We start from the raw sequence: 13,936 nt of genomic DNA, 5'->3' as shown, positions 1-13,936 counted from the left end.
CAAGTTTATTGTGTGTAACAGAACAAAATCATTAAACAGATTTTTTGGGGGGGGAAATGAGCAAGAATAGTTGCCTTGTTGCTTGTGGGTTGGTTTCCAAATGTTTCATTACCAGAGCTAGGTAATATCTTCAGAGGCATTTAGGGGATGTCAGTGTCAGTGTTCCACTATTTATAAGGGCCTTGTGTGGTCACTAGGTCTTATGATGGGGAGGTCATGTCAGGTGAGGGTCTTGTGATGGGTTAGGTATGGGTGGCATCCAGTGAGGGTCTTGATGGATGTGACCTGACTCATCTCGTTCTTTGAAGCAAACACGTTGATTATGCTGAAGTGGGAAGGTAGCTTGCTTATTTGTTTGTTTGTTTATTTAACTGTATATGCCACCCATCTTGCAGTCATGCAACTTTGGGCAGTTTGCAATCAGATAAAACATATTAAAAGAGTAAAACAGCAAAGCAATAAATATAATATTAAAATCAGTGAATGTTGGAGATCAGTGAGTCTAGTGAGTTCATAATTATTGGCGTAAATCCCAGTAACCGCAGACTCCAGATGGCTTACCATAAATTGACCAGTGGTTCACCAATGGAATACAATTTCCTTTAGGCCCATTCAGGATTTAACCCCTGTTAAAAGGATTTTCAGTTGTAACATACTCTTTAAGGTATGCTGTCTTTACGATTTTCTGTCTAGATTCTGCTTTTCATTACTTTTGTATTTTATTCTGTACAAATTTTGACACATTGGGGATTTTTTTAACTGATTATACCCTTCCTCTTCTTCTACGTCCTTTCTCTTGAGGCCTTCCATTTAATTTTCATTTTTTACTCAAAGCCAAACTTATAGGTCAGGGGCTAAAAATAAACATAATGGTAAACAGAGCAATTGTTGAAACCAGTTGTTAGCTCAGAATTAAATGTTTCTATGAGCTACTGTTATTAATCTGTTTTTTTCCCACAGAGAGGAGGTATACCAAGAGCCTGCTTATTTGCCTTGAGGTATAATGTCAAATGACAAGGAAGTGTTTTCTTTTAAAAAACATTGAATTGATGTTTTCTTTTAAAAAGATTGAATTGAATACAGGTCTTGGTGAACGTTTCTCTTGTCACTTGGGTTCTGTAGTTTTTAAATAAGGTATCTTTGTGGAACCAAGAAGTTCAAGATATTATTTTAAGTTAATAATTTAATAGTTATTATACAAATAAGCAGTGCTTTTTTTGTAAAAGAAAAAGGTGCCGGAACTCACACATGTCATACAACCTGCCTTGCCTACCCTACAAGGTTCCATCCAAAAAAGGTGCCGGAACTCCGTTCTGAGCGTTCTATGACAAAAAAAGCCCTGCAAATAAGTAACATTACATTCTGAACTCAGGTTTTTCTACAATAATTTACAGTGATTGTCCTAGTACAGATCTGTGACTTTATAAATAAATGTTGGTATGCTACAGACTTTGTTTCTACTTAAAACTAAAAATATGTGTTTATATCTTAAATGTTTTATTTTTATTTTTTTCTGTCAGCTATACTGTATTCTTCTCAACATCTTTTTCTTTCAAGGCCCTTTCCCTACCTGGCCCCACACCATCTGTCTGATCCCTAACAATATTTTCCCTAGGTTATTTATTGTATACTTGTAGTAAGGTGGCTTCTTTGCAGAATTCAAAGACCAATAATAACTCCCAAAAAGTAACCTTCAAAAATATCAATCATTACCAATGCCTTCTGATAGTCTAGATAAATAGTAATAACTTTCATTTTCAATATATTTTAGTGCTAAATATGCTGCCACTCTCTTCCCCTTCAGGGTGGTTTGGTGAAAAAAGCCAGAGAGCTTATCATCCAGCAGTTCCATAACCCACTTTTTGCCATGCTCTTTTTCTTAGCTTTTCTAACATTAGGAAATGCCAACTTTCAAAACCAGTGGCATAAGTAGGAAGCGGGATCTGATGTTGTAATTCCAACTACCAGTTTCACAGATTGCAATTTTAATCATAGGTACTTTTATCAAGGGACGCGGTGGCTCAGTGGGTTAGGACGCTGAGCTTGTCGATCTGAAGGTCGGCAGTTTGGCGGGTCGAATCCCGAGTGCCGTGTAGCAGAGTGAGCGCCTGTTACTCGTCCCAGCTTCTGCCAACCTAGCAGTTCGAAAGCACATAAAAATGCAAGTAGAAAAATAGGGACCACTCCGGTGGGAAGGTAACAGCGTTCCGTGCGCCTTTGGCGTCTAGTCATGCCGGCCACATGACCACGGAGACGTCCTCAGACAAGCGCTGGCTCTTCGGCTTTGAAACAGAGATGAGCATCGTCCCCTAGAGTTGGAAACGACTAGCATGCACGTGCGGGGGAACCTTTACCTTTACCTTTTACTTTTATCACGAAACCATATTGAACATAAAATGGGATTTCTAATCAATCATAAACAAATAGCTCTCCTTTTTCATTAAGTAATGGCTTTTCACATTTTTACTGAAACACTTTCGCACAGCAGAAGTGTCTTATTTTGTTTCATAGTTAACTTAGAAATATTTTTTTTAAAAATTGAGGACCTCCCACAGATTGAGTCAGTAGTACTGCAAGTGACATTTCCTTACAATGAAGGTTTTAGCATAACATGAGAACATTTTGAGTTGCAAATGGCTTGCCATACAAAGAGATTCTGTTTCTGCCTTGGAGATTTACTGCTGTCTCATGCATTATTTAAATTAGACGTTTTCCATTTTCTGATACTGACATTTTCAAGAGATAGTTGCCAGTTGTGAAACAATTCTGTTCCTTGTCTCTTCTATGGGAAAGTCATGTTTCTAGGAAAAAATAAATCAACATAGAGGAAATGATACACTGTACAAGAAAACAGTAACCAGCTTCTTCTAAATATTTTTTAAAAAGAGCAGCATATTACACAGTTGCTAGAATACTGTGCTGTACTGGAACTAACTGACTTAATTTTTTAAAAATAACAAATGGCGTGGTGGCCTAGTGGTGAAGTTTGTTGCCTCTCACTTGGAATGTTGAGAGTTCAATCCTAGGTAGCGGCAGATGTTTCCGTCTCCTAGGGCGCAAAGAAAAAATGTCTGCTGTGAACTTCATGTAGGGGTCAGGAAGGGCATCTGGCCAGTAAATGCTCAGCCCCATCCAATCACCCCAACTTTACCCCGAATTATGGGATTACAGAGTCATAAAAAGAGGGTTTTTTTTAAATTCCAAAAATAGAAGCTGGCACACTGTAAAGCAAAGTATAGCCTTTGACATTTTCTTGTTAGATAGGTTACAAAATATAACTGATCCACAGCTGCAATCTAATACCCTTTGGTGGAGGAATGTGCCTTCTTAAGAAATGGCCTGAGTAGTAGAGAACATCATGGGTAGCTAGAAATCACCTCTTTTATTACTTCCTGTACTTTCAGTGGCAACTTTCAACAATCTTGAGTCAATCATTTGTCAGTGCCCACAATATACTCACAATTTTTAATCCTGTAACTGGAAAATTTGTTCAGAAGTAAGTGTCACTTCAGATAACGGGACTTTTTTTCCATTAGCACATTGGTTTGCATGCTGAAAGGCAGCCCAGAAACATAAGAGGAAATATTGTGCTTTCTGTGACTTGTACAGTTCTATATTCCTTTTCTCTCCATCCTTGAAATGTCTGAAACTCTCAAAGATGTTATAGGTTACCAAATCATTAAATACAATAACTAGTGCCTGTTATGCTTCTTGTAGGAGAAGAGTAATTATTTTATTAGCTTTTTTATATTGAAAATTATCAGAACATATAATTTATTTCAAATTTAAGGTGATCTAGAAAACTAATGAATTAAATAGGCAAGTTTGCTCTGGTCATTTCACATATATTTTGTTAAATAATTATGAATAAAATGTGATCTCAAAGAATTTTTCCTGAAAATAACTCAAGAAAATCTGTGGATTCCACATGTTCCCAAGAATGATTTCATGGCTAAATGATTTAATGGCTAAATGATTTAATGGCTAAATTTCTTCACAACTCTCTTTCTGAGACAGCTACAGCCCTTCTAATAAGGTGAAGAGAACTAAAGAAAACTCAATCTCTCTTCTCTCCCCTCCCCCACATATTTATATGCCAATGACACTGGGTCTGCAACAATTAAAACAAGAGAAATCCAATTAACAATTAACTCTCCAGTTGGGGACCTGAGTACAGTGGTGGAATTCAAATACCTGAACAACCAGTTCTCTTATTCAATGCAGGCCTGGGCCTCCAAGGCCTAGAACGGATTTCCAAAAGTGACATCCATGCACTTTCAGTGGGCCGTTCTAGGCCTAGGAGGCCTCCTCCAGGCCTCCAAGGCCTAGACTGGACTTCTGGAAGCCAGCCGGTTCTCCGAATGCAGTGAACTGACTGAATCGCACCACTGGCTGAGTAGCATATAAATTTAATAATTATTATTATTTTGAGAAAGTAAAAAATGGCAAAAATTACAAACAGGACAGAAATGAAACAAATGATCTTCACTTTTCCTCATGAAGGACTTGGGCAAAGTCAGGTCTTCAAGACCCTTGTAAACAATAGGATGGGGACTATCCAAATCTCAGGAAGTACCTCATTCCAGAGGGTAGGTGCTGCTCCAGAGAAGATATGTTTCTGAAATCCTGACAGATGGCATTTTTAATTGAAGGAACCTGGAGCTTGCCAACCCTGCAAAATCAAAAATGGCCTGGCAGATATTATGGGAGACACATAGTTCCTCAAGTAACCAGGACCATGTAGTTTGAATTGCAAACTAAGAATCAGTACAGCTTGAGAACCAGGCTTGTTACATGGATAAACTGAGACATGCCCATAACTGCCCATGCAGGTGCGTTCTGGACCAGTTAATGCTTCTGGGTATACTACAAGGGCAGTCCCGTGTAAAGCAAGTTGATCATGGGATACATGACTGTCTCTATGGCTTCCTGATACAACAAAGGGCACAAGTGGTGCACCAGGTGAAGTTGTACAAAGCCCTACCTATGTCGCAGCTGCCACCTGCTCTTCAAGCAACAGTTGTGAGTCCAGGAAGACCCCCAAATTTAAATGACCCCTATCCAAATGAAGTTCCTGTGTTTGAGTCAATATGATGGAAAGAATAGGAGTGAAGTAATATTTCGGAAGTGTTCATATAATATGAGTATTAAATTATAAATTAGGTTTTCGCCACATGCCCAGCACAATTTCCCTACCTTAATGCCTGAACAGATCCTACCATCAGATAGAATGAAGTAGTCATCACAGAAAGGTAGGGGGGAAAAAGGGTGTAATAGGAGGAATTGGCCACTGCTTTAGAACAGAGGCACTGCAACTTGAGATTAATGATCTTCCAGATGTCATTGAAGGGGTGATTCCAACTTGTCCTTTCTTTCAGGATTGTGCAATTTTGAAATCACATTTGCTTACTTATTTTATTACATTTTATAGCCTCCCATCTCCCTAGGACTAAATAGAATTCTGCTTCCAAGCTTTGTTATTTTTTGAATACTTGGTTGCTTGATGTGCCATTAGTCCTAGGTTTTGAAGCAAAATGTATGCAAGGTTTGGTAATCATCCTAGATTGTACATTGTAATATAGCCAACCCAATAGTATCCTAAGGGATAAATTGTGAAATAGCCAATTTCTCCAGTGTAGGATTTCTAGAAGGTTGGACTTCAACTCCTATAATAAAATCACGAAGCCATCAATGTAGGAAAGACTGCTCGGGAAACATAAACTGCACAGCTCCTCTTATTTCCTAACTCAGCAGGCTAAAGTATTTAGAGTAGAGATGCATGTAATGATCTGCATATGTGGAAAACTAATCCATGAGCCACTGGAACTTCTTCCAAACAATGTATGCATTCAGTGCTTGGCGCATACCTACCATTAAATTGCCAAATTCTAACATATCTTTGACTCTGTCCCATGGCACCTCTCATTGTTTCTCTGAGCTTTAATGTCTTGTCCTAAACATTTGGTCTGTTTTTTTAATAGAATGAGCGGGCAGAGAAGTTGTTTTTTTTAAGTTGCAGTAAATATATATAGTTCACTTTCTTATTTTCTGCACTGAAGCTGAAATCACTGTGTTACCTTGTATTTACTTAGAAATTGAGAGCAACATTTCCATAAAAAACTATTTGGGGTCAAGGGCTTATTCAATTTCTTTTTTCATATTTGGATTTCTACTTTGTTGTTTGCTTGGAAAAATCCAATTTTTTATTCTTCTAATCAAAAAATTATAGGGGGCTGTGTGGGGGACATGGGTTATACTTTATTGCCAATAAATGATGTCTCCAGTTACATAGGAGTATAGTTCCTATTTAATGTTATTGAAACTATTAATCTATTTTTGTTAGGATAATGTTATATTGCTGGATACAACCCTACAGTGCTGCACTATTGTTAATGTAGAATTCCCTTCATAGTTAATGGTTCAAAATTTATATTATTTGAAGATATCATAGTTTAATATTAAAATCATTATCTGGAAGGGATTCAAAGTGAAGTAGCCAATGTAAAATGGCTTATCTGTCTGTACTAAAATATGGAAAGACCTTTTGTTATAAGACATCAGCACATTCTACCAAGTGAGTTTTTCCATATTTGTTTCCATTTGGATTGCATTCACATCCCAGAAAAAGCCACATTTGAAACAGAAGCTTTACAAAAGAATGAAAACAATCTGATGCAAGTAACATTTAAAATCTGGTTTCTTTCAGTTTTCCAGGAAAATACTCTCCTGAGATTGAGTTTCAGAATTAAACCTTCATTTAACAACCAATTTAGTGATATTTGAAGGTATAACAGAATTCAAAACATTCAGCTATATCAGGTCAAGCTGAATGTTGCATATTGCTATGAATTTGGCTGTAATGAGGATATAACTTTACTACAAAATGTTATCTTTAAATTTCTGTTTGATGCATATAGATTCTAAAAATTGCATACAAGTCATCAAATAATACTAAGTAGTATCCACAGGAAAACACAATAGTGTGAAATGACAATCACTGCATGGTGACAAATAGTAATCACGTCAATGTCACTATTACATCCTTGCATTCTGATGGAAGATTCAAGTATGCAACTTGTGACATTTGCATGATGACATCCTCGTACAAATTTTGTCAAAACTCCCCTTTTACCCATGGATAGCACTCATGAGATCAAGACATTCTTTTATACATTATAGATTATTCAAGAATATTTAATGTAATATAGTATTTACAAGTATTCTTATAGTTTGCACTCTTATTTTCAGAACTCTTAATTATTGATATTAAAGTATCTTGACTAGTATAAGATTTTGGAAGCAAACTCTTTCAAGGAATATACTTAAATGGAATTGTACAATATAGCTAAGTTGTATTAAGGTTGCATCTAACCAACCTTCATGCATTCTTGGAAAAACTAAACACTATGGTGGTAGGCTTGACTGAAAAGTTGGAAAAATTCTTTGGAAAAAGGCAAGTGATTAACTACTGTGGTTGTGCTTGGTTTGGAAATGATTCAGATGTGCTTTGGGCCTTTTATGTTCTGGATCATAAGAATTTTCTACTATTCTTTAAAGTGTCAGGACATTTTTCAGGCTTTTTAGATGTTTTGATTTATTAAAGCAACAAAACCTTTCTTTAAACCCTGAAAAAGGATTTATATACTTGAATGAATAGAGGAAAGTGCTGTATTTGTGTGAGATTCAAAGTTTTTCTGAATAGTTTGTGGAATCTCCCAAATTTCAACTTTATTGTTATCAAGAAAATTACATGGATAATATACCTTTGAAGTCAATAGGATGCTTTTTATTTCATTTCATGGCAATTCACTTTGTTATGTTCTAATTTTATTGGCGTATGTGTTGTTTGACCACAACAATTCTCATTTTTCTCTCTTTCATAAAGAACGTGGTTCTCCTCGTGACCTGATTACTAGAGACATAACCGATACTTCAGTTGGAATCTCATGGACAGCAGCTCTAGGGCCAGTTCAGAATTACAAAATTCTATGGAAATCCCTTTATGATGGCCAGTCTGGGGAAACAACAGTTCCTGGAAATGTAGTTAACACTGTCTTAAAAAACCTTCAGCCTGAAACTAAGTATAAGATTTCAGTCTTGGCTTCCTACAGAAGTGGAGAAGGACCACCTCTAGAGGGACAAGCTACAACTGAAGGTAGATAAAATACAGAAGATAACAAAGCATTCAAAGTGTGTTTATTTAGTCTTTATTCACAAAACTGCTATCTTGCGAATCCTTTAGAATGCTGAAGGCAGTTTTTAAAACAAAGGTAAACTAATAAATTAAAAACTAACCTTACACTAGGACAGGGGTAGGCAACCTTGGCTCTTTTATGACTCGTGGACTTCAACTCCCAGAATTCCTGAGCCAGCCATGCTGAGGAGAAATGGAGAGGTTTCCAAGCTGAGACATGCTGGCTCAGGAATTCTGGGAGTTGAAGTCCACGAGTCATAAAAGAGCCAAGGTTGCCTACTCCTGCACTAGGACAACTAAAACCATAGAATAGCAGCAGGAAGCAACAGAAGGCAAGAGTAAAGTATTGCAGTAGACTCAAAAGAGCCCAAATCATTCTAGCCAACCTTCTCATATATATTTATCTGTCTCTCTTCCATCTGTCATCTATCAGCTATCTTTCACTCTGTGATACATCAGCAAATATTAAATTTTTGACACTAGAAGTAAAAATTAAGTTGGTTAGAGCAACTCTGATTAATATTTACATGATTAGATTAAACTCAGTTTTTGATGTAAGGCTTGCCCACATTTTTTAAAAAGCACTGGATACTATTCTAGTTAGGAGATTTCAGTTGCAAGAACTGATTACCAAGGATTGCAGTATTATAGAGAAATGCCTCTGCATTATTTTGTGTGGGTGTGCTTGAACAGACTAGTGAAGTTAGAAAATTCAGATTTGGTAGGTAGAACGATTCCCCTTCTATTCTGATCACTAGTTCCTGTTATTTCTAGTCATGACTTTCCAGATGTTCAGGGCTGGAAAGTTCAAGCTTGTGCGTTCCTTTGATGTTGTTTTATCATTCTTTAATAGAAAGTTTTACAAAGAACATAAACACTAACACAAACTAATAAGAAGAAAACAGAAAAAGGAAAAAGGATAGAAAGAAGAAAAAAATAGAAGCTTCCAACTTTTTTTTGCAGCAAATAGAAGTACAATTATAAAGTTATCTTTTACTCTATAACTACAAAAGAAAACTCACTCTTTTGTATTATCCAGCTTGTTAATAACTGAAACCACAAATCATAAGTGCATTTTTTCCATTTTATGCAAAAAGGGGTTTCTAGTCAGCCATAAATGTAGATCACATTTTTATGTATGCCTTTGATGTTTAGGAAAGATTGGTCTAGTAGCGCTAAAGTAATTAACTGTGGCATCTAGTACAGATTCTTTTATGAATTTTAAACCAGGAACAAGAAAGAAGTATTCTATGTGGAATAAAAGAAGAATAAAACAACATATTCTGTATAAATTTAAAGTGTTGGGACAAGATGTTGGAGAGAATCAGTCTTGCATATCATGTTCTTATTTACTGTTTAAGATATTTATTTATTTTATTTATTTATTAGTTACATTTATATACCGCCCTATTCCCTGAGGACTCAGGGCGGTTTACAGGGAGTTAAAAATCCACCATATAAAAGTTAAAAAACCAAATTAAAAAATATTAAATTAACCCTGTATTCATTAAAACCCCAATTAAAAATTTCTCCTCAGCCTGGGCCTGAGAGCTCAAAGAGCCAGGTCTTCAGGCCCCGGCGGAATGATCGGAGGTCGGGGGCAGTCCTCAGCTCCACCGGCAGCTGGTTCCAGAGGGCAGGCGCTCCCACCGAGAAGGCCCTATCCCATGCGAGTAGAAAAGGACTTTTGAGGGGGCTGGAGAGAACTTAAGTACAAGTATGAAAAAATATCAAACAGTTGTAGATATGAGGGATCATTCTTCAAAATATAGTGAATTAGCATAATTTGACTTACTTTCTAGACAGTTCGGTGTGTCTTTTCCTGGATAGTTCAGAAAAAGTAATGTCTTTTAATCTTTCATTTAAAACTTCAAAGTGTCACCTGAGGCAAAGACTGTTAAAGTCGATAATGAGAAAGAGACCACAATGAGAGTCACTTGGCAACCAGCACCTGGAAAAGTGATCAACTATCGTGTGGTTTACCGACCCCGTAGAGGAGGAAGACAAATAGTGGCTAAAGTGCCTCCGACTGTTACCTCCACAGTGCTGAAACGTCTCCAGCCTCTAACAACTTATGATATTACTGTCATTCCAACGTATAAAACCGGTGAAGGAAAACACAGAAAAGGCGAAGGAACAACAGGTGCAGATTTTTTTAAAAAAAAAGTATATATGTGTATATGATAGATTACTGTAGCCAAAATGTATAAAGTTTACAAGTTCAAAAGTTCCTAGCTTAAGAGATTGAAATATGTGTTATAATTATTTGCTTATTTTTAAAGGCTTATTTATTATTTAAACTGCTATTAAGTGTGTGTGCCCTACCTGGCAGTTGTCTGAAAATGCTTCCATTTTTCCTCCCTAGGTTGTGGCAAGGTTGGCCTTCATGGATGCACTATAAACTTTCTGTCCTTTCAGGCAATACAGGAACTAAATTGATCCTTGGGTTAATCTTCTCTCTCTCTCTCTCTCTCTCTCTCTCTCTCTCTCTCTCTCTCTCTCTCTCTCTCTCTCTCTCTCTCTCTCCCTCCCTCCCTCCCTCCCTCCCTCCCTCCCTCTCTCTCTCCCTCCCTCCCTCCCTCCCTCCCTCCCTCCTTCCCTCCCTCCCTCCCTCTCTCTCTCTCTCTCTCTCTCTCTCTCTCTCTCTCTCTCTCTCTCTCTCTCTCTCCCTCCCTCCCTCCCTCCCTCCCTCCCTCCCTCTCTCTCTCCCTCCCTCCCTCCCTCCCTCCCTCCTTCCCTCCCTCCCTCCCTCCCTCCCTCTCTCTCTCTCTCTCTCTCTCTCTCTCTCTCTCTCTCTTTATATACCGCCCTATTCCTGAAGGACTCAGGGCGGTTCACAGGGCAAATAAAACCATACAAAAAAGAATAAAATAAAATTAAATTAGTAAAGCCCACAATTACTAATAACAATAAAAATTAAAATTTTAAAATTAATTTCATATAATTTAATTAAATACTTTAAAATTTAATTGTAGTTGATAGGCTGGAAGATTAGAGAAGGTAGCTCATAATAGTACACAGCAAATGAGGCCGTAATAAGGAATTTTTCTGGCCTAAATTCTGATAAAGCCTTGAATCTTTTGCTTCAATGTACTCTTTCCTGCCCGCATTATTTCATATTTGTTTGATAGTCTCATAGTTTTGAAAGCTGCTGCTACCGTTGCTAATATGGCACTTAATTTCTTAGAATTTCTGCTGTTGGGATCCTTGTGTGGGATTTCAATAATACACTATACAGGTAGTCCTTGACTTATGACCACAATTGAGCCCAATGTGTTTGTTGCTAAGTAAAACGTTTGTTAATTGAATTTTGCCCCATTTTATGACCTTTTATGCTACAGTTGTTAAATGAATCGTTGTAGCTGTTAAGTTAGTAACACGGTTTTTAAGTGAATCTGGCTTCCCCATTGACTTGGCTTGTAAAAAGGTCACAAGAGGTGATTGCATGACCCCAGGACACTGGAACCGTCATAAATATGAGTCAGTTGCTAAGCATCCGAATTTTGATCATGTGACTATGGGGATAGTGCAAAAGTCATAAGTGTGAAAAACGGTCATAAGTCACTTTGTTGTAACTGAATGGCCACTAAACTGTTGTAAGTCGAGGACTGCCTGTTCATGGGGTTAATTTCAGCACATATCAACGTGGCTAAGGGACATCACATACCCTTCAACTGGCACGGTTAAGAACTGTGCAAATGAAAGGAGCACCAAACAAAAAATATTTCTAAGTGGCTCAGTAAATTACTCCTAAAGTAGGGTTACTACTGAGCGGTGGCTCAGTGGGTTAGGACGCTGAGGATCAGAAGGTCAGCAGTTTGGCGGGTCGAATCCCGAGTGCCGTGTAACAGAGTGAGCGCCTGTTACTCGTCCCAGCTTCTGCCAAACTAGCAGTTCGAAAGCATGTAAAAATGCAAGTAGAAAAATAGGGACCACTACGGTGGGAAGGTAACAGCGTTCCGTGCGCCTTTGGCATCTAGTCATGCCAGCTTTTGGCATTGTTGTTGCCCTTTAGCAGTCCAGATATTTGCAGCCTAGCTCTGATAGCTTTGTCCTAAGACTGTGACATAGTTCATTTAATTTGCAACTGGTTGTGATTACCTGGAACACAGGAGAGAAATATATGAGAATCTCAAGCTTTCCCATGTTTATGAAGTATAATCTATGGTTAGAAGTTCAGTAGAAGAGTGTGCAGAACAGTGTGCTAAATCTGTTCCTTCTGGAAGGTTTAGAGAACTTTGGCTGTTTAATTGTTGCTGGATCTCAATCTCTACAACAAGTCATAAAAGGGCCAAGTTTGAAGAACCCTGTTCTACAATCTCTTACAATTATTCTTATTATCTGGTACTCGTGGGACTTCTCACATAGATTTCTGATTGCTGCCTCAGAAGCTATAGTTTGAAGTGATTCTAAGAAGTATTTTCAAGCTGATTCTGAATGAGAACAGAAATTCGATAGGATCTTGGAGTTACGAACTGAGCATTATCCTCTTCTTTCCTAAGATCCTAAATATAGTCCTTGGCATTCTAATGCATTGTCTACTTGGGAGTTTAAAAAGCAAAGCTGTTTCTGTTTCATCCCTTACCAAAATCCTTGGCTTTTGCTCTTTTAGATTGGACGAGTGCCATTTTAGTAAAAGAAAGAAAGAAAGAAAAACTATGCACATGTGGGATAGCTTGAAACAGGGAAAAAAAACAGTTGAATTAAAAAGGAACTTAATGTTTGCTTATTTTGTGCTTTACGTCCAGTGCTATTTAATCTTTATTTGCTGCACTGCTTATAGAACACCTTAAAGTGTCCTAAAGATTTACCATTGTAACCTGTCAATAATGAACGGTAATAATGGATTGCTACTGAAGTGAAAATCCACACATGATTTTGGCACCTCAGAAGTAAATTTCAGACATAATCTTATAGAATTATAACACACTTTATAAGAGGTATGAGCTGTTGACCTCTGTTTCCAGGTGCACAAATGTAATTTTGTATAATTCTGGAAAAGATATTTACATCTTAGTCCATTTGAAATTAATGTTAATTAGCCAGATACAGTTTTTCAAGATATTTTAATATTTGTAATGTAGGCAATAAATCAACTTTCTTCCAGTGAGCCTTCCTTAAGATAAGCAAATTGGTGCTAATTGCTGACTCAGCTATTTGGCATCAAATGAATATTCAATTGTTAAGTAGTTAAGTTCCCATATTTGTTTTGAAATTTTCTTTTTCCATTTGATTTATGATTTTTGCAAAATGGATACAAATGCAGCAGCAGCAGAAATAATAAATTATCTAAAATTATCTCGAAATAGCTACAGAATGAAAAAGAAACTCTGGGTGGATGTCTTATTTTTTTATGAAAATATTAAATGCAACTGTAAGGCCTCCAATGCTGATAGAATCCAAGATAGTAGAAAAGAGAAAGATGGCACATTTGTTTCCGATTGTATGGATTCAGTTAAGTTATTCCATAGATGATATTGCTTTTGTAAGTAAGACAAAACAGGGTCTTGTCTTAAGCCCCTTCCCCTCCAGCTTTCTCTGAATGCTCTAAAAATCCACTTCAGAAGATTTCAAACATTTCTGAGGCCATGAAAGGAAAAGAAATAAATACTACAACATAAGCAAAAACGTGTCTCTGACAGTGTTGGATCTGTCTGAGTAAAATTTTGAAACTGCTGTTTGTTTCACGGAACATGTACAGTGGCCCTGAGACATTTATCCAGTGGGTACAGCTCACATTGG

The 13,936-nt window shown here is 37.2% G+C and overlaps 1 protein-coding gene across 1 annotated transcript in view; it reads left to right on the top strand.

The window, feature by feature from the left end:
* Positions 1-13,936, top strand: part of COL12A1 (collagen type XII alpha 1 chain) — a 124,811-nt gene that overhangs the window by 30,830 nt on the left and 80,045 nt on the right. Inside the window, exons 14-15 of the mRNA XM_083376905.1 lie at positions 7,886-8,155; positions 10,071-10,337. Coding sequence (XP_083233031.1) covers positions 7,886-8,155; positions 10,071-10,337 — 537 coding nt within the window. The remainder of the gene's footprint in view (positions 1-7,885; positions 8,156-10,070; positions 10,338-13,936) is intronic.

Source organism: Vipera ursinii (genome assembly GCF_947247035.1).
Source record: "Vipera ursinii genome assembly, chromosome: 1".
NCBI lineage: Eukaryota > Metazoa > Chordata > Lepidosauria > Squamata > Viperidae > Vipera > Vipera ursinii.
This window is presented reverse-complemented; position numbering and strand designations above follow the sequence as displayed.